The sequence below is a fragment of the Pteronotus mesoamericanus genome, unplaced genomic scaffold (genome assembly GCF_021234165.1).
Source record: "Pteronotus mesoamericanus isolate MK-2021 breed Mesoamerican mustached bat unplaced genomic scaffold, CSHL_Meso_final contig_25, whole genome shotgun sequence".
Classification (NCBI taxonomy): Eukaryota; Metazoa; Chordata; class Mammalia; order Chiroptera; family Mormoopidae; genus Pteronotus; species Pteronotus mesoamericanus.
This window is the reverse complement of record NW_026555105.1, coordinates 25112923-25134126: the sequence shown is the minus strand read 5'-3', so window position 1 is coordinate 25134126 and position 21204 is coordinate 25112923. Positions and strand designations below refer to the sequence as shown.

Sequence of the window (21204 nt, the reverse complement as noted above, 5' to 3'; positions counted from 1 at the left end):
ATCCCATCCTCCCAAGAAGAGAAAGAGAGATAAACACCTTGGCTGCTCCTTTCTTTCAGTGCCAGTGCCCGTCTCTTGGTGGCTGACCATACCTGGAATTGCCTGACAGGGAAGCCTGGGAAATAGTGTTTGCAAGGGCCAGTCCTGCCAGTCATGCCAAAGAGAGGAAGGAATCATCAGAAAGCAAACAAACAAATGACAGAAAATAAAAACTGCCTAGCAGTACAGGTACTGATATTAGATTTTCTTTCAAAATTCATTTCATTTGCATATGTAAATGGCTACAACAAATTACATGGTCAATCCTAAATTAATGACAAAAGAAAATACACTCCATCTACTCTAACAGAGGTCACCAGCCAGTGAGGGAATAAAAGTGGAAGAGGCGTAGGGTAGACTCCAGGTCTGTGGAGGACGGTGACAGAGTGTGGCACACCAGAAAAATGGCACAGCCTTGGCAACTGCTGCCTGCAGATGTCCGTCCACAGAATTCTCTGTGTTCTTCGCCAACAGGACAAACATCTTTCATTTGGGACTTCAAGGTTTTTGCCTAATAAAGAGGACCATGTCAACAAGTAATTTCCTTAGTAGTTTGGTCTTGGAATATATTTAGTACCTGATTTCTTTTTTTTTTTTTTTTTTTTTTTTTTTTTTTTTTTATCGTACCTGTTTCTTATGTCAGGTCAGATTCCGAATACACTTTGATGGGATTTAGAAATCACAAATCAAAACCTCATCTTAAAAGAAGATAGAAAGGAATTGTTTAATCCACTAAATTGCAAGTAATATAACTCCATGTAGCTTGCATGTAGATACATATTAACAAAAATTAACATTTCTCAAAAGAAGTCAAGAGCCAGAGCCAGAGCTTTAACCATTCAGGTATGACAAAGCAGGGCTGCTCCTCTTCATTTTGGAATTTGCAGAAAATCGGATGTGTTAGACTAACATATTCATTTATTTGTTTACATACTGGAGATACAGCAAGGAATGGATTTTGAAAACTATGTGGGATAACTATGGTTGGGTCTGATGATTTGATAAGACCAATCCTGACAAATCTATTCTAGTTAGCAACGTATCACATGGTAAGAATCTAGAATGGATAGAGAGTGCTCCTTGGTCTCTCATATATTCCTCCTCCTCCTCCTCCTCCTCCTGCGCCTCCGCCTCCTCCGCGCGCGCGCACACACAGATGCACACACACACACACCCCCATAGCAGTAGATGTTGCTGGTTTCCAGCCCACTTTCCTCATTCTTACCACTTTGGAGCACACTGGCTTGATTTTCAACCACCAAAACGTGCATTTCTTTGCCTGATGGCTTTCTCTGGTCACCAGAGCCAACAGAGTTATGCCAAAAGTACTGAGGAAGTAAGGTCCCCAGGAGCAGCCCTCACCCAAAGACTGTCAGGAGTTGGTATATAAATGCCTCAGATTCCCAAGTCCCTCTGAGATGTGTTCTTTTTTTAAAAATTGATTTTAGTGAGAGACAGATAGACAGACAGCAATTTGGTGTTACTTTTATTTATGAATCCATCAGTTGATTCTTGTATGTGTCCTGACTGTGATTGAACCTACAACTTTAGTGTATTGGGGTGGTGCTCCAACCAACTCAGCTACCTGGCCAGGGCTGGTGATGTGTGTTCTATATAGGCTCTGAGAGTTTCCCAATGGCACTGAGCTTTAGTTACCCACAGCAGAAACTTTAAAACAATTTTTTATTGTTATTCTATTACAGTTGTTCCAATTTTACCCCCTTTGCCCTCTTCCACCTAGCCCACCCCCCTGCTCCCACAATCCCCACACCGTTGTCCATATCCATGGGTCATTCATACATGATCTTTGACTTGTCCCTTCCTCTTCTTTCCACTGTTGTCCCCTTCCACTCTCCCCTCTGGCTGCTGTCAGCCTGTTTCATGTTCCCATGGCTCTGGTTCTATTTTGCTTGTTAGTTTATTTTGTTCATTAGATTTCTCTTATAAGTGAAATCATATGATATCTGTATTTCACCAACTGGCTTATTTCACTTAGCATACTAGTCACCAGTTCCATCCATTATGTCACAAAAGGTAGGAATTCCTTCTTTCTTCATTTCTGCCATGTAGTATTCCATTGTGTATATGTACCACAAGAAACTTTCTTTATGCAAATTCCTTATGGCTGCTTTTCCTTCTCCATCTCATTTCTTTATTTCTTGTTCTATTTTTACAATTATGTCTAAAATAAATTACTTTCAGTCAAATCTTTGTCTAAGTGTCTGATTCTGGGGAAAATTGAAATATGACATGCACATTTACAAACCTGTAACAGGCAGTTAAGTAGAATTTTTCTGTTTATGTCTGGTTTTGGCTGAGCCCCTACAGCTAGGGAATATGATTTTAGGAGCCCACCTGTTCCAAACACAAAAGTCAGTCTCTACAAGACTTACTAACATAGGGCTGAACTGGCAAGTGGCTCTCACTTGCAACATCTGTGTAAGATCAAATGCAAAGGGTCCGATTAGAGAAAGAATTTATTTAAAGAGAGTTTGTAGAGAACCCTGTACTGTTTCATGATGCTTCTTTCTAACTCTGCCAAATGAGAAGCCCCAAGAGAACAGCTCATAAAAAGTGAGGTAGTCTGCAGGAAAGAAGACTGACATCCCATTTCCTGGCGGGGGATTTGCTGAGCGGCAGAAACCCAAAGCCTCCCTGTAATGCTACTAGAGGAGAGTAGGAAGGAGACCATAGGACAATTTAATTTGTACTCCCAAGAGATCAAGAGTTAAGTGAAGAAAATGGTCAGCTGGAGCGGCCTGAAATGGGCAGAGAGTACAGTGGCTGGAGTGTCTGCATGTTCTTAGTTTTTCCCTGGGCCAAGTGGACTCCATGGAATGTTACTGGTCTCTAGTCACCCCAAAAGGTCTCTTCTTGATGGGGCAAGTGGACTCCTGGGATGTCCTAACAATGGCAGCTGAGAGACATTGTAAGAGGTAAGACAGCATTACCCTTGTCAGGACTGATGGGGTGAGGAGGTTGTCATGGAGAACTCTGAAGAATTGACAACTGTCTCCTGTGAAGAGGCAAGCCAGCCTCTAGAGGGTGCCATGGCAGAGGGCATGTAATATTCAAGAGGGAACTACAGAGGACCCTGGCAATAGTGACCTCTGATCCCTCCTCTGTCTTCTCTGATCCTTGACCTTGTTCCAGTCTAGAAGGAGCTGGAATGGGATGGGGATAGGTAGGAAAGAAACAAAGGAGCAAAAGAATGGGTCACACCTTCCATCTTCCCAATTACTTGTTTGGGGTCACACAGTAGCTGGGAGCTGGAAGAGCTTTGAATTGAGTGAAAAATAAAAGTTTGAACTGTTGTAATGGTCCAGAGTTCATGAAAGCCTAGTGTTTCTGCCTGAGATACTGTTCACGGATCAGGGAGGTTTGTCAGAACATGCTTGAAGGCACTGTGAGAGAAGACTGAAGCCATTTTCCGAGTGTGCCTTCCAGGTGCAACACACTCAAATGGTGCATGTGTAACACAGGATTGGAAAATGCTTACACATAAGAGTGCTGCAGATGAGAGGGAATGCTCTGATTGGAACAGAAATGTTGAGGAATCCTCAAAAGGTAAAAGCAGGTGGTTCAGACTGAAGGAGAAAAATCACAGCCCCTACAACAGGACTAAGGCAAAAGCTTGGAGGAGCTTTGGGATTCCTCCAAGCCCAGAAGCAGGAGGTAACCTGGGGGTAACTGTTGAGGAGTTTGCATGGAGTGCCTGGCGGAGGCACACGGGTGGCATGGCCTTCCCTTTCTCCAGAGCTTGTGTCAGGCAGTGGGTAGCAGAGATGGCAGGACCTTCATCCCGTTCGGTGGGGCTCTTAGTAGTGCTTCTTTCCACCCGTGATGCTCTGATGCCCCCAGCCTCTTTTCCCTCTTCCCCTGAAAAAGCCTTCTCTTGATGGCACTCTTCATAGAAATTTTTGCAAGTTGGTCTTGTCCCAAAATTTGTATTTCAAATTGTGGAATTTCCAGCACCAAGCCAGAAATGGCGGTCATGACCGTGAAATCACAACACAGGCAGGCCAACATGGCTGATACTGGAAATCAGAAGCTGATTCCCACTGGCCTTTCTCTTTGTGTTCCTCCTCAGGAGTCATTAAAAGTAACTTGGTCCTAGCTCTGTGATTCTGAGAGATCTGGTGGACTTTAAACTGTTTTTATCCCTGAGAGGAGGCATTTTTCTGTTGCTGCTGAATTTTTAATTATTTATGGTGAACATTAGAGCATAACAACTTCCAGGCAGGCCTCTCCTCAACAAAAATGTATTCTGTAGATGTAAACTCCAGGAAAACTCGATGTAGGCTAATTTCAGTTTTATACCTATGAATATTTTATTCCCCAATAATTCGTAATGGTCCGGGAGGAGCCATTATTGTTAAGTAACTATGCACAGTCTGAAACCTCCCAAGATGTAAGTGCCCATATTTTTGATGTGGGCAACAAAGACATGTAAATATGTAAGTGGGCCACTTCTCCTCTGTTTTATTAAGGAATCACTCTCTATTTCTCTTCCTCCACTAGCTGTCTTTTTTTTCTTTTACATTTACTCACAAAGCTGAGAAAAGAGCACCAAATAATATAATACTGCCAGATAAACATGGTGCTGCCTAAAATTGTAAGTTACCAATGGATGAGCCAGTCTCAACTCAAATACTTTTGTCTTTTAGAACACAAACCTGAGGTTCTAATAAGTATGAAAAGAAATGTTGAAAGACTTACTGAATTTGGTACTTTCTCCCCAGAAGTACAGTGAAGCCAGAATTCATAGCTAATTTAGGAAAGGAGAAAGTGGCATTGCAGGAATATGACCCAAGGGCAAAGTGGTGCCCCATGTCCTGTAGGCTAAAGCAGAAGCCTTGGGGTTTATCAGAGCCGAGTCTGCTGGGATAAGAGACAGCTTCTAGCTTATAGTAGAAGGAGTAAAGGGTCATCCAAAAAACCACTGAATCTATAGCCTAGGGAGAGATTGAAGAAAGCTTAGAGTATCAAGGGGGGAAGGGGAGAATAGGAGTTGCTGCAAGGAAATGGTTTAGTCACAAAAAAGTGAACCTGAATTAGCCCCATTCCTGAATTCACCCAAGGACTCCATGAAATGAATAAACAACATTCTCCAAAAGCTAAAGCAATGGTTTGTTTGCATAATTATTCAGTGCTTTATTGTAATACTCTGAACACTGTTTTGACAGTGGCGATGCAGAGGGAGAAAGAAGACAGGAAGAGTGTGTAAGAAATAGAGTTTCATACATACGTGTTCTTATCCTCTGCTGTAGGTGAATCTACACACAGATATTCTTGGATGCTACTACTTCTTGAATTGAGATAAAGGGGCACATAGAAGGTCATGCAAGCCTTAGATCAGACATTGCAATGCCAAGTCAGGCAATGGTCCTCAATCCTCTCTTTTCTATAACCTCTATTCCATTTCTCTTGGTCCCTAAATCCAATCTCTGGTGTCTTCATAACACAAAGGAGAGAGAGGTTGGGCTACAGAGATAGAGGAGACCCAGGGAAGAGGGCTATGTGAAAATGAACACAAAAATTGTAGTGGTGCAACTGTAAGACAAGGAACTTCAAGGATTGCTGTCAACCATCAGACAGCAGGAAGGAGTGAGGAAGGGTTCCTCTATACAGGACCAGAGTGAGCATGGCCCTACTGACACCTGGATTTTGGACTTCTAGCTCCAGAACTGTGAGGGAATAGATGTCTCTTGTTTTAAGCCACTAAGGTTATGGCAATTTGTACTACAGCCCTAGAAAATTAATACAGAATTGCATGAATAAGGACAGTAAGAGGGGCATGTGTAAGGGATGTCTGAGGGACAGGAAAATAGCAACTGTTGTCATTTATTGAGGGTCTTTATATACCTCCTCCATTCCTATGCTTGCTGAATCATATACATCATTTCTGTTAATCCTTAAAACAATCTAATGAGGTAGGGTTCATTATTGGTCTATTATTCTCATTTTGAAGATAAGAACACCGGAGAAGTTAAGTGAATTGCTAAAGGTCATACAGCAATTAATAACAGAACTGAGACTTTAAATAAGCTGGTTTAAGTCTGGCTTTTAATGCTGACCTTCCGTTCCCTGGGGCACTCTGCCTCTCTGATGTTCTCTCCAAGGTGAGCAAGAACGATCTCAACAGCCTGAAATAATGGAGAGAGTGATAAGATGTTAAAATCCTCAATATCTACATACAGGAAGCAGGGCAAGGAGATTTTAGGACCTGAGTAGAGTCCAACGCCTTTTGCATTGCAAAGATCAACTTGAACTGGTAGAAAGATTCAGACATCATTAAGGAATGGAATTTCAAATAATCACAGACATGCTTAGAAAAATGCAAAAAGGGAACTGAAACATTTTATATGGAGGGAAACAACCATCACATTCAGAAGAGATCTAAGCAGCTGACGTATATGTTGGTTAGAACCGTTTCTTTTCTCCCCTCCAGCCTCCAAATGGTGCCTTTTATTTGGCGTCAAGTTCTGAAATTTAAGGAATAAAGACCTAGTTACTAGAATAGCATAGCAGTAATAGTCACATTGTATTCTACCCATTTGTACACATGAGATAAGCTTTGACTTAAAATAATTCCACGAGAGTTATAAGGGAAGGATCACATCAAACAATTGTGGTTATATTGCAATTCTATTTTGAATATGTTTAATTGATTAAAAGCTAATCACATTGTCCAAGATGATTAATGTAAAAATGTTCTAGGTTATATAATATTAGGTTTGCATTTGAATTTGTATATTGATAAGGATAGTCAACCAGTGATCTAATAAAAGAGAATATTGCTAACATAGGTGCAATATTTGAATGGGAGGGTAATTATAATGAATTCCTTATATCACCTTGTTTACAAAAACACAGTCTACATGTGAGATATAATTTTCTCATCTGCTTACTAAATTTATTAAATCAATTATTAAAAATTGCTGATATTTTGCCTATTTGTTTTTTTTACAAATTATTATTTTTAATTGTGATTGGTTAGACTCTTTTAATCTGTGATTTTAACTTTTGGGGTCTGACATGGGCCTAGCGACTGAAACTGGTTTCCATTGGGCCCATACCTACTACAAAGCCATGCTTATATTTCTCTGACTCTATATTCTCACCTTTGGGAAAATAGTAGCCTCAATCTTCCTTTGAGGTGTGACTGCACATGCAGGTGCACCTATGACAAGCAGACTAGCCCCACTGAAGCATCAACGCAGAGATTCTAAACCGGCCAAGTCTGGCTCTCAGGCGGGCTTTGTGAGGCTTGCACTGCTTGGTTGTTTTAAACATTTGAATTTGAATGTCCTTAGTTGAGGTTTGCATGCTCCTGATGGGCCACACTCAGTCACCACCAGTTTTATAGTCTTAACACTTAGCCCCCTTTCCACAGTTTATCCCCTATGTGGCCCCTGGGAGCATTTGCTTCTGTGATCCTTGGAAGGAACACCTTGGACTATTTTTACTACCTTTGCAGAAATGCTTCCATTGTCCTGATTATACTTCTAATCTCCACGGGAGACATATTAGCTCTTCACACCTCAGAATGAAATATTTGAGTTCCATCAGATTGTTGTTTTTCCTCAAGCCTAAAGTCAACTCAGAGAGTTTTGCTGGTGGGGACCGTGTTTCTTTGAAACTTAAACTAAGTAGGGGAAAGGGCAGGTTTAGTGGGATCAGGTAGAAAGAGGCTTTGGGTAGTCAGAGGGCAAGGCCAAGGGCTAGGCAGCACCAGCTGAGTTGCTGCTGAGTACTGTTTGCATGAGGGAATCCCTTCCCAGCATTTCTTGGAAGATTTTTATGCTCCTCAAATTCCAAGACCAATTAGTTGAGAAATTGTGCCAAGAAGAAAAAATATTACAATTCTTCTGTGAGAAATAAAGCTGAAAAACCAACTCAGAGACATTGCTGATTTAAAGTGACCCATGAAGAGATCCACTGATAAGCAAGATCAGGAAATGTTAACACTGGAGTTGAAGGTTTGCAGAAACATTCCTGGGAGCAGCACAGGAGACATTACCGAGATGGCAAAGTGCAACTGATTTCTGCTATTTGCAGCTGTTGCCACATTCTAAGTATGTGTTCATGGTCCTGTTTATTATGAGATACTCTCACAAACAAAATAAATATTAATAACTTTATACTTTTAAGACATACTTTATGCAGATACTAAGTGTGGTGTTCCAAGAACTAACTTTTGGCAGCAAAATAAGTCCATTAATTGGTGTTTTTGAATTGTTATTTTTGTATAATGCTGTTAACCTTGCTGGGTCAGATTTAAATGTTAGATTATTCAAAAACTACTTGGTCATGTTCACTGGACTTTTACAATGTTTGGATATTTGCTATAGGCTGCAGTTCTTTGTAACGATTACTAAACTGTATATTTCTTACTTATTAAAATATTTTAATCCATAATAATGAGTAAAGCATTTCTGACGTTTCACTTCCAAGTCCCAAAGATTCATATTTTTGGAGAATTTAGAAACATTGCAATGAGTGAAAATATAAAACAGTGAGTAAGAGTCTGTTTTGAAACCTTGCCTACAGCCAATCTTTTTCCTGGAGGAAAAATAGTGGTCCCTAAGAGGCACAGTTCTTACAGGGAGGCAAAGTTATTTAGTAAATGTCACCAAGTAACATTTGCTCTTGTTTTATCCTAATCTCCCATGTTCTCAATTTCATCAAAATGATCATTGTGCCTTTGTCATGACTGGACAAATCAGCTCATATGCCTAAGGAGACTTCAAAAAATGCAGCAACCGGAGCTGCTGTTTGGTCATGGAACCTGAGTTCTTTTGAACTACTCTGACGCTCAAAGAGCCCAGGGCAAAACAGCAGAATCTGTGGCTTCCCATGCGTCAACTGTATGTTTTCCAGCCCAGACCAGTTTAGATGGAACAAGATGTGATCAACGCATATCAAGTTCTCAAAGTGCAGTGATTGCTTTCCTGAGAAGAAATTACTCTTTATCACCATACCAGAGATAATTGGGTCTGCACCAGACGCCCTCTGGTTCTGGGAGGCTGGAGACGAAAGATAGGGCACGAATGACATTCATCAGGCACATGCTTCTCACTTCAATCCATGTCTTTTAAAGCCAGGACAAAGCCCACAAAAAGCTGATCCTCTTACTGTTTAGGGAGTGTGATCAACAATGATCATCTCTGTTTCCACTCACATTTTTGTGTGTGGCCAGAGGAGGGGAGAATTAAAATTAATATTAATTTTAGATTAAACAGGCCATTCATCCTAATATAAGAAACATTTTTGTATGTGGCTTCTAACATTGTGATTTATAATAAATATATATTTGCTCTTTGTCCCTGTTTCTGGCACAGGGCTCTTGGAATTTCTTAAGAGTGATAAAGGTGTTTGATATTCACAGCAGACCCCCTTTCAACCACACCTGAGTTCAGGATAAGAAGGTGACACTTGAAAAGCACCAAAAAAATGGGGGCTGGTTGTCAAGAGAACCAATTGTGTGACTGGAGGGCTGGAACTTTCAGTCCTAGCCCCCTGACCTCCAGGGAGGAGAGAGGGGCTAGAGGTCGAATAACTCACTAATGGCCAATGATTTAATCAATCATGTTTATATAATGAAGTCCCATAAAACCTCGAAAGGAGGGGATTTGGAGAGTTTCCAGGTTGGTGAACCTGAGTGCTTCCATATGCTGCTGTGCTGGGTGGCAATCTCCACAAAGACAGAAACTCCTTTGCTTACAACTTCGTACTAGGTATCTTCATCTGCTGTTGATTCTTATCCTTTGTAATAAATTGGTAATCTAGTGAATGAACTGATTTCCTGATTTCTCTGAGTCACTCTAGCAACTTAATCAAACCCATGAAGGGGTTGTGGGAACTTTTGATTTATAGTCTGTAGAAGCACAGGTAACAACCCGAATTTGGGATTGACTTCTGAAGTGGAGGACAGTCATATGCGACTGAACCTTCAACCTGCAGAATCTGATTCTCTCTCTAGGTAGATAGTGTCAGAATTGAGTTGAATTGTAGGACACCCAGCCGGTGTCCAAGAATTGCTTGGTGATGTGGGGGCCCTATACACACACCGTAATTGGGTGAACAGAATTGTCATGGCCAGAGGACAAGAGATTTAAAATTGAATTTTAATTTTAGATTAAATGGATGGCCTGTTCTGATTTAACAAACATGTTCTGAGCTGCTAATTAGGTATTTAGGTAGATGTAGATGTAAAGGTAGATGAGAGACATGTTGAAGTGAATGATGTGGTTGATGTAGATACTGTATATGATATAGATGTGGCTGTCAATGACATAGATGGAAATGCAAATGTAGATACTGTAGATCTAATCAGAGACATAGGTAGAGTAGATGTCAATATAGATGCAGATGTCCATGGCATAGCTGTAAACATGGAGGTAGGTGATGTGGATGATGTTGGTTAGGGTTTCTCAACCTCAGCACTATTGATAATTTGGCCTGGATAATTCTTTGTTGTCAGAGGCTGCCCTGTGCATTGTCCTAAATGCCTGTAGCACTCTCTCCACCCCAAGTTGTGACAATCAAAAATGTTTCTGGATGTTGCCAATGTCTCTTGGGTGCAAAGTTGGTTCATCTGGGAACCACTGATGTAGCCAACATAGATATTAATGTCGATAAAAGCATAGGTGTAGATGATGCAGATGGTGAACATGAAAATGTAGCTGTGGATGACATGGATATAAATAAACATAGATGTAAGTAAAGTATATGTAAATATATAGATGATGTAAGAGTAGATACAAATGACAGGGCTCTAAACATAGATATCAATGACATACTTGATATAGATAATGTAGATGTATAAATGTCAGTTTTGTAATCTGGGAAGGAAACTGAAGTTGTTAATAATGCAGATAACATAGGTTAGGTATAGTTGATTAAGTAGATATCTAATCTAGATAGATCAATATGGAAATAATTTCCCTAACTTGCATTTAAGTTCTTTGAAGGTGGGACCATGACTATATGAGGTCTGTTCAGAAAGTATCCAGCTATGTGTGATGAAAAAGGGATATTTATCAACGATACAAGATACAAGAAACATTGTACATAGAACAATGATGCCTCACTCCCCTTCAAAGTAGGCACCTTGGGACCACACACAGTTCTCCCAGTTGCCATCAGCTGCCCTGTAGTATTTTCCTGAATCTTATCGATGGTCTGAAATCTCTTCCCTTTCAAAGGTGATTTTAGTTTTGGAAAAAGCCAGAAGCCATAGGGTTCCAAATATGAGCTGTAGAGAGGCAGAGTCACATTGGTGATATGATGTTTTGCCAAAAAATTCTGCATGAGATGTGATGCATGAACAGGTGTGTTGTCCTGGTGAAGCTCTCCAATCACCAGTTGCCCACAGCTTCAGCCTTCTGAATCATCTGAATTGTTTCTGTGGAAGAATGTTCAAGCTTAACACAAAATTTGATGCAGATTCATTGCTCTACCTTCTCATTTTGAGTGTGACGGCCACATAGTGCACATGCTTACTCAACAGTGTCTACTGCCCCCACTGACTAGTACAGTGAAGTCATCATTGTTCATGCATGCGCATTCCAATCCACTCTCCTAGCTGCCAGGTTACATTGATGTCGTGCAAACCATTCTTGCTATATTAACAATTGTTGGACTTTTTCCAGACAGACCTTGTAAAAATGAATTTAATTATTGAAAAAGTTATATTAGGCCTTGGCCAGGTTCCTTGGTTGGTTAGAGCACTGTCCTGAAAAACTAAGGTTGTAGGTTTGATCCTGAACAAGGCACATACAAGAATCAACCAATGAATGCATCAATAAGGAGAACAATAAATATCTCTCCCTCTCTTTCTTTATCTCTCTCTGAAGTAGATATATTTTTTAAAAAGAAAGAAAATGTTAAATTAATAATAGGTGATATATAGATATGTCAAAAATTCTAAAACTGGTATACTGGAAAATGACTGGAATTCAGGATACAATGGGATAGATAAGCTATTCCACTGTGTACTGTCCCACCATTTCTCTCCAATACTGCAAGAAACTTCCATCAGGTGAACCTACATCTATTTTTGCCTCTCTTTACCTTGCACCCAACTTGCAAATCTTTTTAAGAAGTGAAAGATACATGAATGGCCAGGAAATTAAAGAATAGGGTCTAGCCTTATCAAATACAAAAATATTTTAACTCTATAGTAATTAAAGCAGTAATAAAATAGAAATAGACAAATCATAGAAAAAAGGTTCAGTCCATAAATAGATATGAATTCACATGGAAATTGAGTATATGATGAAGGTAGCATTTCAAATGCATAACAAAAATGTGAAATTTTTAGCAAAGGGTCTTAAAGCTTACTGGCTCCCCACACTGGGAGAGGAGAATAAAAAAGCCAGATTCCTCATCTCACTCCTGATATCAAAATAAATTCTAGGTGCTCTGAAGTAACAAAGGATGACATGGTAGTGACTGGGGTGGGCGTTTTAGACTGGGTGGTCCAAGAAAGACTGAAGAAGTGGCATTTGAGCTGGGAGCTGCAGGAGTCACAAGTACCAGCTGTGCCAAGTCTGCAGTGTCCAAAAGAGGCATAAGCATGAGTAAAATTAGTGCGAAACTCAGCCCAAAATGAGCTTGAATTGTCTGGACAGAAGGAAGTCCTATGGTTGGACACAGTATGCAGAGGGCAGAGTAGTAGATGATTTCAGAAGTAGACAAGCACCTTTCAAGCCAGGATGAGGAATTGAATTTTATTCTAAAGACAATGGGAAATGTTTTCTGGATTTCAAGCAAGATAATAACATATTCATGGAAATTGAGTATGTGTTAAGGGTAACATTTCAAAAATAATCATAAAAGTTGAACTCCTAAATACTAAATAAATGGTGAGATTCCCCACCTCACACTATACACAAAAATAGATTCCAGATTAATTAAAGATCTAAATGTAAAAAATAAGACTATAAAAGTTACAGATGACACTATTGGTGTTTTTATAATCTTTTCCTCTCTATTTTCATTCTCTCAGGTCACTTTGCAATGGCTGTCCCTCCACTTTCTTCTCCAAGGGAAACATCACTTTCCCTGTGTCAGAGAACTCATTGTTCAAGAGCAAGTTTACATTCAAAGGAAGAACATGTATGGTCTTTACATAATAAAAGCTCACCAAACTCATGATCCAGCAAATCTGAATGACAGTCTCTTTGGGAAAAATGATTATTTTTGTTCCAGAAGCTCATGGACCAGAGTCAGGCATGTTAGCCTGTTTGCAACCCACTGACCTTATTCTCTCATTGCTTTTTGAGGAGCATTGGTCTGAGCAAACCATTCTTCCATCTGCGTTTTTCTTTCTCTTGCCACTGCTGGCACCTGCTCCAAGGTTTCATCCCCTGAAAGTACCCCTCAGGGTTTTCCCAGTTGCCAGCCCCTCTGACACACTTACTACCATATTGGCCTTCTTAAATCCAGTCAGTACTGGATCTCATCCCATCCTCCACAGGAACCTCCCAGCTCCTTAACACCTACAGGGTGAAGCACAAACCCAGTTCGTGCTATTCTAACCTGGCTGTTCCTCTCCTCAGTCCTCGAACCTCATATCCAACTTCTATGGCCTCCAAAACATCCCATCTTTTCTCCAGCCCCCATGGTTCTACCCACCTACTCATTTATGCTTTAATCCCACACAGCAGGAACATCCTCTTACTATTAACATGTGTCCATCTGTCTTCCCAAAATAGATGGAAAGTTCTTGAAGGCCGGAGAGCTTACCTTACCCAGGCTAGGCACAGAATAGTGCTGGGTAAATACTGATCAGGAACCTGTTCTGTAGTCATATCACCTGTTCAGCCTCCTGGTGGAGCCAGCTTGACAAGTTCTTTCTCTTTCCTATAACTGAAGCCATGAATTTTAAACCAGGAACAAGGGATGGGGGCAGAGGTGGGTTTGTACGTTCTGAGAAACATTATGGCAAAAGGAAGAGTCCAGCTGTAGGTGTCAGAGGCAACAGTGCCACCATTAACAAGTGGGATGTTCAGTGAGGTTCATATAATTCCTCTGGGCTTCATTTCCTCCTGTAAAATGAGGACATTAGCAAAGCTCCAAGTCCCCTCAGGCTCAACCATTCTGTGCAAACCTCCATGAGGGCAGATTCAGGAAACTGATTTTCCAATTGACTGAGCTGTGTGGTGTTATTGCATGGAGAATTAAACTACTGTTCATCACAGTTCATTTCCTGAGTTTAGCCTATCAGCCAGTGTTTATTAAGCACCATTTACTCTGCAGTACCCTGGATTAAGTGTTGTAGAGACACAGAAGTGGTATCTCACAGGATCCTTGGCCTCAAGGAATTTATTATATAATCAGAATTTATTACATAATAAAAGCTCACCAAGCTCATGATCCAGCAAATTACTTTGCTTGTTTATCTAAGAGTTTTTTCTGTGAAATAGTTTTACTTGAACCATTACATAAAATCCCTGAGTGAACTATGTTTCTATGTGTCATTTCTATATTATTTGAAAAACACACACGTATACACTGTATGTTCAGATATAAATATATGCATTGAAAATGTATATCCTTAAAATATCTCCATCGACAGGCTGAGTTTTTTTTTAAACTTTTTAATAAACCAAAGGATGTACGTTTTCTTGATTAATAAATATTTTATCAACTATGCTACTACAGTTGTCCCAATTTTTCTCCCTTTGTCCCTTTCCACCCCGCCCCCCAGTCCCTCGACAATCCCCACACCATTGTTCATGTCCATGGGTCATGCACATAAGTTCTTTGGCTACTCCATTTTCTACCCTGTACTTTACAGCCCCATGGCTATTCTGTAACTATCAATTTGTACTTCTTAATCCCCTCACCTCTTTACCCGTTCCTCCACAGCCCCCTCCATCAAAACACTCTCCATATCCGTGATTCTGTCTCTGTTCTTCTTGTTTGCTTAGTTTGTTTTTTAGATTCAATTGTTGATAGATATGTATTCATTGCCACTTCAATTTTCATAGTTTTGATCTTTTTCTTAAATAAGTCTCTTTCACATTTCATATAATAATGGTTTGGTGATAATGAACTCCTTTAGTTTTTTCTTGCCTGGGAAGCTCTTTATCTGCCCTTAAATTCTAAATGATAGCTTTTTTGGGTAGAGCAATCTTGACGATAGGTCCCTGCTTTTCATGACTTTGAGTATTTCTTGCCAATCCCTTCTAGCCTGCAAAGTTTCATTTGAGAAATCAGCTAACAGTTTTATGGGGACTCCCCTGTAGGTAACTCTGCTTTTCTCTTGCTATTTTTAACATTCTCTTTGTCTTTAACCTTTGGCATTTTGAATATGATGGGTCTTAAAGTGGGCCTCTTTGCATCCATATTGTTTGGGACTCTTTATGCTCCTGGACTTGCATGTCTATTTCCTGCACCAAATTAGCAAAGTTTTTTTTCATTATTTTTTCAAATATATTTCCAATTCCTTTCTCTTTCTCAGGGTGTATATTTTAAAACTTTCATAACAGTAGTGAGAATTGTGCTACCTGCCCATCATCCAGCTTCAACAGCCATCAACTTTCTACCATTCTTTTTCATCATTCCCCCACCCTTCTTTCTGTGTGTGTGCTAAAGCATTGCTTGTTATCAGTAGTGAAGGGCCCTTATTTAATTTCCAATCAGTTATGGACCAATGCCAGCACACAACTCACACTATGCCACTCATAACTCACCATACAAGTTCAACGATGCCCAGGAAATCAATTAAAAATATACATGGCACTTGCTTTGAAATACATTAACAGATAAGATTGATTGATTGGTGGATAGATGGATAGACAAGAGAAAAACAAGTAGTGTTAATGGTAAAATCTAAGTGGTGGGTATAGAGGTCTTGTCTGTATTCATATACATATCACCCAGAGCAATTTGGATGTATTCATTAATGATCTGTTGATTAATTAGTCTACCACTTAAGAGCCAATAAAGTTATCTTCATATTCAAGTATGTTTTCTATTAAAAAAAGAGATTGCATTAGGAAAGTCTGTGGTGATTTAAAACTCCTACTTATAAATGTATGTGGGTAGATATTTAATGCACTTAAAACATATCCTGCATAGACGCATAATTCCCCAACATGTGAAAATTTTCCAACATGCAGAACACTTGATAAAAATGGATGAGGCCTGTCCAGAAGGTATCCAACCATGTAATATGAAAAATAAAGACATTTATTGAAGAAGATACAAGATACAAGAAACATTGTACAAAGGACAATGACGCCTCAATCCCCTTCAAAGTAAGCATCTGGTACCTTACACAGTTCTCCCAATAGCCATCAGCTGCACATTGTATTGTATTCTCCTAAATCTCACCAACAGTCTGAAATCTCTTCCCTATCAAAGGTGATTTTAGTTTTGGGAAAAGCCAGAAGTCTCAGGGTACCAAATCTGGGCAGTGGGGGGTCTGAGTCACCTGGGTGATTTGATGTTTTACTAAAAAACTCTGCACGAGACGTGATGCATGAGTGGGCATGTTGTGATTGTGCTGCCAATCACCAGTTGCTCATAGCTGCAACCTTCTGAATCATCCAAATAGTTTCTGCACAGGAATGTTCAAGCTTAACACAAAATTTTATGCAGATTCATTGCTCTACTCACTCAGTCATTTTGAATTTAATGACTACACAGTATACTTGCTCTCTCAATGGCGTCTACTGCCCCCACTGACTAGTACAGAGCAGTTGCCATTGTTCATGCATGCACATTCCAGTCTGCTCTCCTTGGATACTAGGTTACATTGACGTTGCACAAACCATTCTTGTTATATTACCAATGGCTGGGCTTTTTCTGGACAGACCTCTTATATTAAGTTTATCCTATGTAATATCTGTAAAAGCATAGATATAGTGTATTTTTCTGATATATTAAACTGAATACATAACAATGAAAAGAAACACTGTTTGCCCATATAAATTTTTGTGTACTGCCAGCAGTTTGAGAAACATTGGTCTGAGCAAAGCAGTCTCATCAGATTTCCAGATGAAGATCTCCACTCAGAAGATCTTCATATCTGGCTGTTCATATCTGTTGCTTGCACAGGTGGGTTCAATTTGTGAAAATCATCAAGACATTTACTTATAAAACACTTATCTGTATGATTATTATAATCCATTAAAAAGTTTTCAAAGTGAGTGTTAAAGTTTTCAAAGTATCACTGTATTGTTTTGTTCTAATAACATGTATTACATGTGCCCCTACATAGGTCATGCAAAGAAATAGACTAATGAGGTAAATAACAGTTACACAAACTTAAAACATGGTAGCAGTTCTGTTCTTTGGAGTTCTGATATTACTGCACGCAAATCCATCTCCCCCAAGACCTCTGAAAGGGCCCCAGGCGGCATTACTGGCCAGTGGAACCTTCATAGGATGATAAAATGTCAGTGAGGTGATCTGTAGGGCAGAATCAGAGAATAATGCCAAAGGCCAGTGCCTCGATATCCTTACCCCTTAGTCTCTATTAAAGGTGAACGGAGATAAATGGAAAATGCCATCCTGATCCCAGGAATATCTAATTAAGGCACGAGACTGCAGGCAATCAAATGTCTTGTACTGACCTGTCACAAGCACTTACTCAGACACAAACAAGAACACGCTACACTCTTTTTTAGCATCAGGTGATTCTGATTCTTGGGCTTGGAAATTCTCTGCTTTCAGAGCCTAACCACTGGCTCAGAGCCCACAGCACTGATGTTAATAAAGTTTACAGAATTATTAATACTAAAATCTCACTGCCAAATAGAAGCTGCCACTTCCGGGCATGGAGATTTAAATAGCTTGTATCTTTTGTCCTTTAAAAGCAGTATATAAAAATCCAGTTTCTTCCTGTTGGTAGCCATGGAAACTAATATCCAATATTTCAGTGACTGCATAATACTAAGAACTACAGCATTCTTCAAGGGCACCTATTAATTTACTTCACATTAAAAAACAATAAAACTAGTGACGTTAAAATTCTATCTGTAGATTTTCAATTATAAGCCCCACTGGTTTCACGACTGTTTGGGGGCCAGTTGAATAGGCGAGGCCCGTAGAGAAAGATTGCTGGTCAGAGGGAAATCGGGAGGTTTGTTTCTCGAGTGTCTCTCAGAGGCCTATTCATTTCCCGTTTCCTCCATTTAGGTCTCTTTCAAGTGGTGCCTCTGCACTTCAATGTGGAACTGTTTCTTACATCTCCTATTCCCAGAATTGGAAGCCTTAGTATGTAATTCCTGACCTTTAAAAGGCTTCTCTCTCCATCCAAGAATCCCCAACAGTCCCCAAGAGTCTGCCTATGAGGGCACATTCACTCTGAATGTACATGTTTAAGCTAACCGACTTGCATAATCCAGTTTCTGGAAAGCTTAGGGGATCTTATGCCAATTAAATTTCACCTGAAGTTTCTCCAAATCTAATTGCACCATGTTGCCAGTTTCTCTTGTTCCCCCCAAAACAAGGGATATAACCCTTTTCTGTCAATGCAGTTTGTCTGGATAACTGTCAAGGTAGGGGTTAGTGTGAGGCTTCCACTCACAGTTTCAGGGAGCTTAGTGCCAGGTGATGTCATCTACCAACTGAGTCTCCAGTGGGCGTTCAGAACACGGCCCTGGAGCAGAGCATCTGCCAGCACAACTCTGCACCGGTGAATTACAGCCCCAAGGAATATAGTCAATAATACTGTCTGATGTCAGATGGATTCCAAACTTATTGGGGGATCACTTCATAACATACATAAATGTCTAATCACTATGTTGTACACCTGAAGCTCCATCCAGCCTATCATAATTGAGCTTATGCATACTTTAATGGGTAGAGACAAGAGACTTTATTTTTTTCTTTAATTTGTGAATCTTAGCTGTTATTTTAGAAGGTCCAAATTTCCTTCTACTTTCAGTTAGTCTTACAAAATAGACATTTCTGGATTTGGAGAGGCAAGGGTATGACTAAGATGTGATGCACTGTTTTGGAAAGGTACTTAAATCTTTGTGTTATTCTGGTATATACGTTCTCAATCACATGGTTGCAGTTTGACAACATGGTATAATTCTTGTACTTGACTGAGCACAGAGCTTTATTCCCTTCAAAAAAATTCATCTTATGGAAACGTGTTCTCTTACGTCAGGTTCTCCCCAAGGTAGACTCCAAGTCAAGGATCCAGATACAAGAGATTTATTAAGAAAAAGCTTCTAGGCAAAGCCAGTGAGTGAGTGGGAGGACAGCCTAATTCAGAGCAAAGCTCTTGAGAGTCAGTTATGCCTCAGAGCATGTCCTTCTTTGAGACAAGAAAGCTGGGCTTTTGGACTCCCAAACCAGTCATTGGCCTCAGGCCAAGGCGAATGGTAGGTGGGAGTGTGGCTACAGGGGCTATAAAATTCCCAGGCACTGACGGCTCTCTCTGTGGGCTGAAGAGCCTCTAGTACATGGTCACAGATGCTAGCTGTTGACTGCAGAGGACTTGGCTGGGGCTGGCCACACAGAACTAGCAAGAGAGACCTGAGGGGACCTGGATGGTACACTAACAGCGTCACCACGGGGCTGCCCCCCGCCCTCCGCCATCCACATGGCCTGCTCTCAGCACCAGGTACCAGTTATAGGTCTTTCATCACATTCTGCCTCAAGAGGAAATGAATAACATCTTTGGAAAGTCCTGGGGTCGGCTTTTCATCATCCAGCGACACACGTTCTTCATCCAGTGGGTAGAAGCGGGTGTCCCTGGAATGCCTCTGTAATACTGAGCAGCCATCCCGGTTGAAAATGACCCGGGCCATTTGAAAACTGCGGAGGGCATACTTTTGGTTCTCCTGGTCCTTCAGTTCATCGATTTTCTGCGACAGGCACTGGCAGACGGATGCGGAGAGTGGATTTCCAGAGGTGGGCTGTGGACGGCCAAACATTTCATAGAATCTGTCCAGAGATTTCCGAAGCCCATCATCCTCTGCCTTGGTCTCTGGTTGGCCTTTAGCAGAAGGGTCAAGCCAGAAGTTCTCAGATGTCCAAGAATCATTTTGCGTAGTATTTAGGTTACTGGTGTCTGCAAGACAAACATATCCCCATACTCAAACATATACTCAGAAATACCAGCCAGCCAGCCAAGAGCAGATAATGTCTTTTTAACTCAACACACTTGTGGCTCCTGGATAACAGGCAATGGACCGACTCAGATGATTTCAGAGTCTGTTCCCACCATCCTGGGGTTATATCACTTGTTCGCCCAAAACAAGAACATCTTACTTTCATGTTTCAGGGGTTCCTAACCTGGGGGCCTTGTAAAGAAATTCAGGGTGGCTGTGAACTCGGATGAGAAAAATATCATATCTTTGTTTTTACTAACCTCTACCTAAAACCAAGCAGTTCCTTCCATGATGTATGTAGGCAATAAACCCATTAGCAGCAATACCTGTGCCCTTGTCACCAACATCACAGCTATTTTTCATATCACATTATAGTTGGTTGAAGATGTTTTGAAATATCATTTATGACTATCACTATGCCATGGACTGAACTGTGTTTCTCCAAAATTCATGTTAAAACCCTAATCCTTAAAGGAGATGGGGCTTTTAAGAAGTTACTGAGGTCAAATGAGGTCATAAAGGTGGGACCTCAACCTGATAAGACTGATGGCCTTATAAGAGGCAGCTCTCTCTCTTCCTGTGCAGGAACCAGGAAAGGCCGTGTGGGGACACAGCATGGCAGCATTCTGCAAGCCAGGAAGACAGCCCTCACTAGAACCCGATCATGCTAGCACCCTGATCTCGACTTCCAGGCTCCAGAACTGTGAGAAAATAAATTTCTTTTGTTTAAACCATTCAGTTTACGGTATTTTGTTATGGCAGTCCAAGTAGACTAAGGCAACTACTATGAAATTAGCACAGTTATTAGTCCTGACACTAGATCTTATTATTTAAGTGTTAAAGAACACACATTCACTATAATATCACACATTTGTCCTTTAAGTATTTTAACAATTACATTTCAATTTTTCCCTTGGTAATCCCAGATATTTTACTTCACGCAGTTAAAAACTTTACTCTGCAAAATGGCTCATGGGCTTCATCAGATGCCAAAGGGATCCATTGTACAAACACAGTAAAGACCCCTAATGCAACAGTTCTGGGCATTTACACAGTTCAGATTATTTCGTTCTCTACT

General features: G+C 40.4%; 1 protein-coding gene across 4 annotated transcripts in view; it reads right to left on the bottom strand.

Moving 5' to 3' along the window:
- Window positions 1–16208: 16208 nt before the first annotated feature.
- SHLD1 (shieldin complex subunit 1) overlaps window positions 16209–21204 on the bottom strand; it is a 71416-nt gene continuing 66420 nt past the window's right edge. For all 4 annotated transcript variants that reach the window (XM_054574015.1, XM_054574014.1, XM_054574016.1 and 1 more), the window contains exon 3: window positions 16209–20086. In XM_054574015.1, coding sequence (XP_054429990.1) covers window positions 19644–20086 — 443 coding nt within the window. In that variant the 3' untranslated portion in view covers window positions 16209–19643. The remainder of the gene's footprint in view (window positions 20087–21204) is intronic.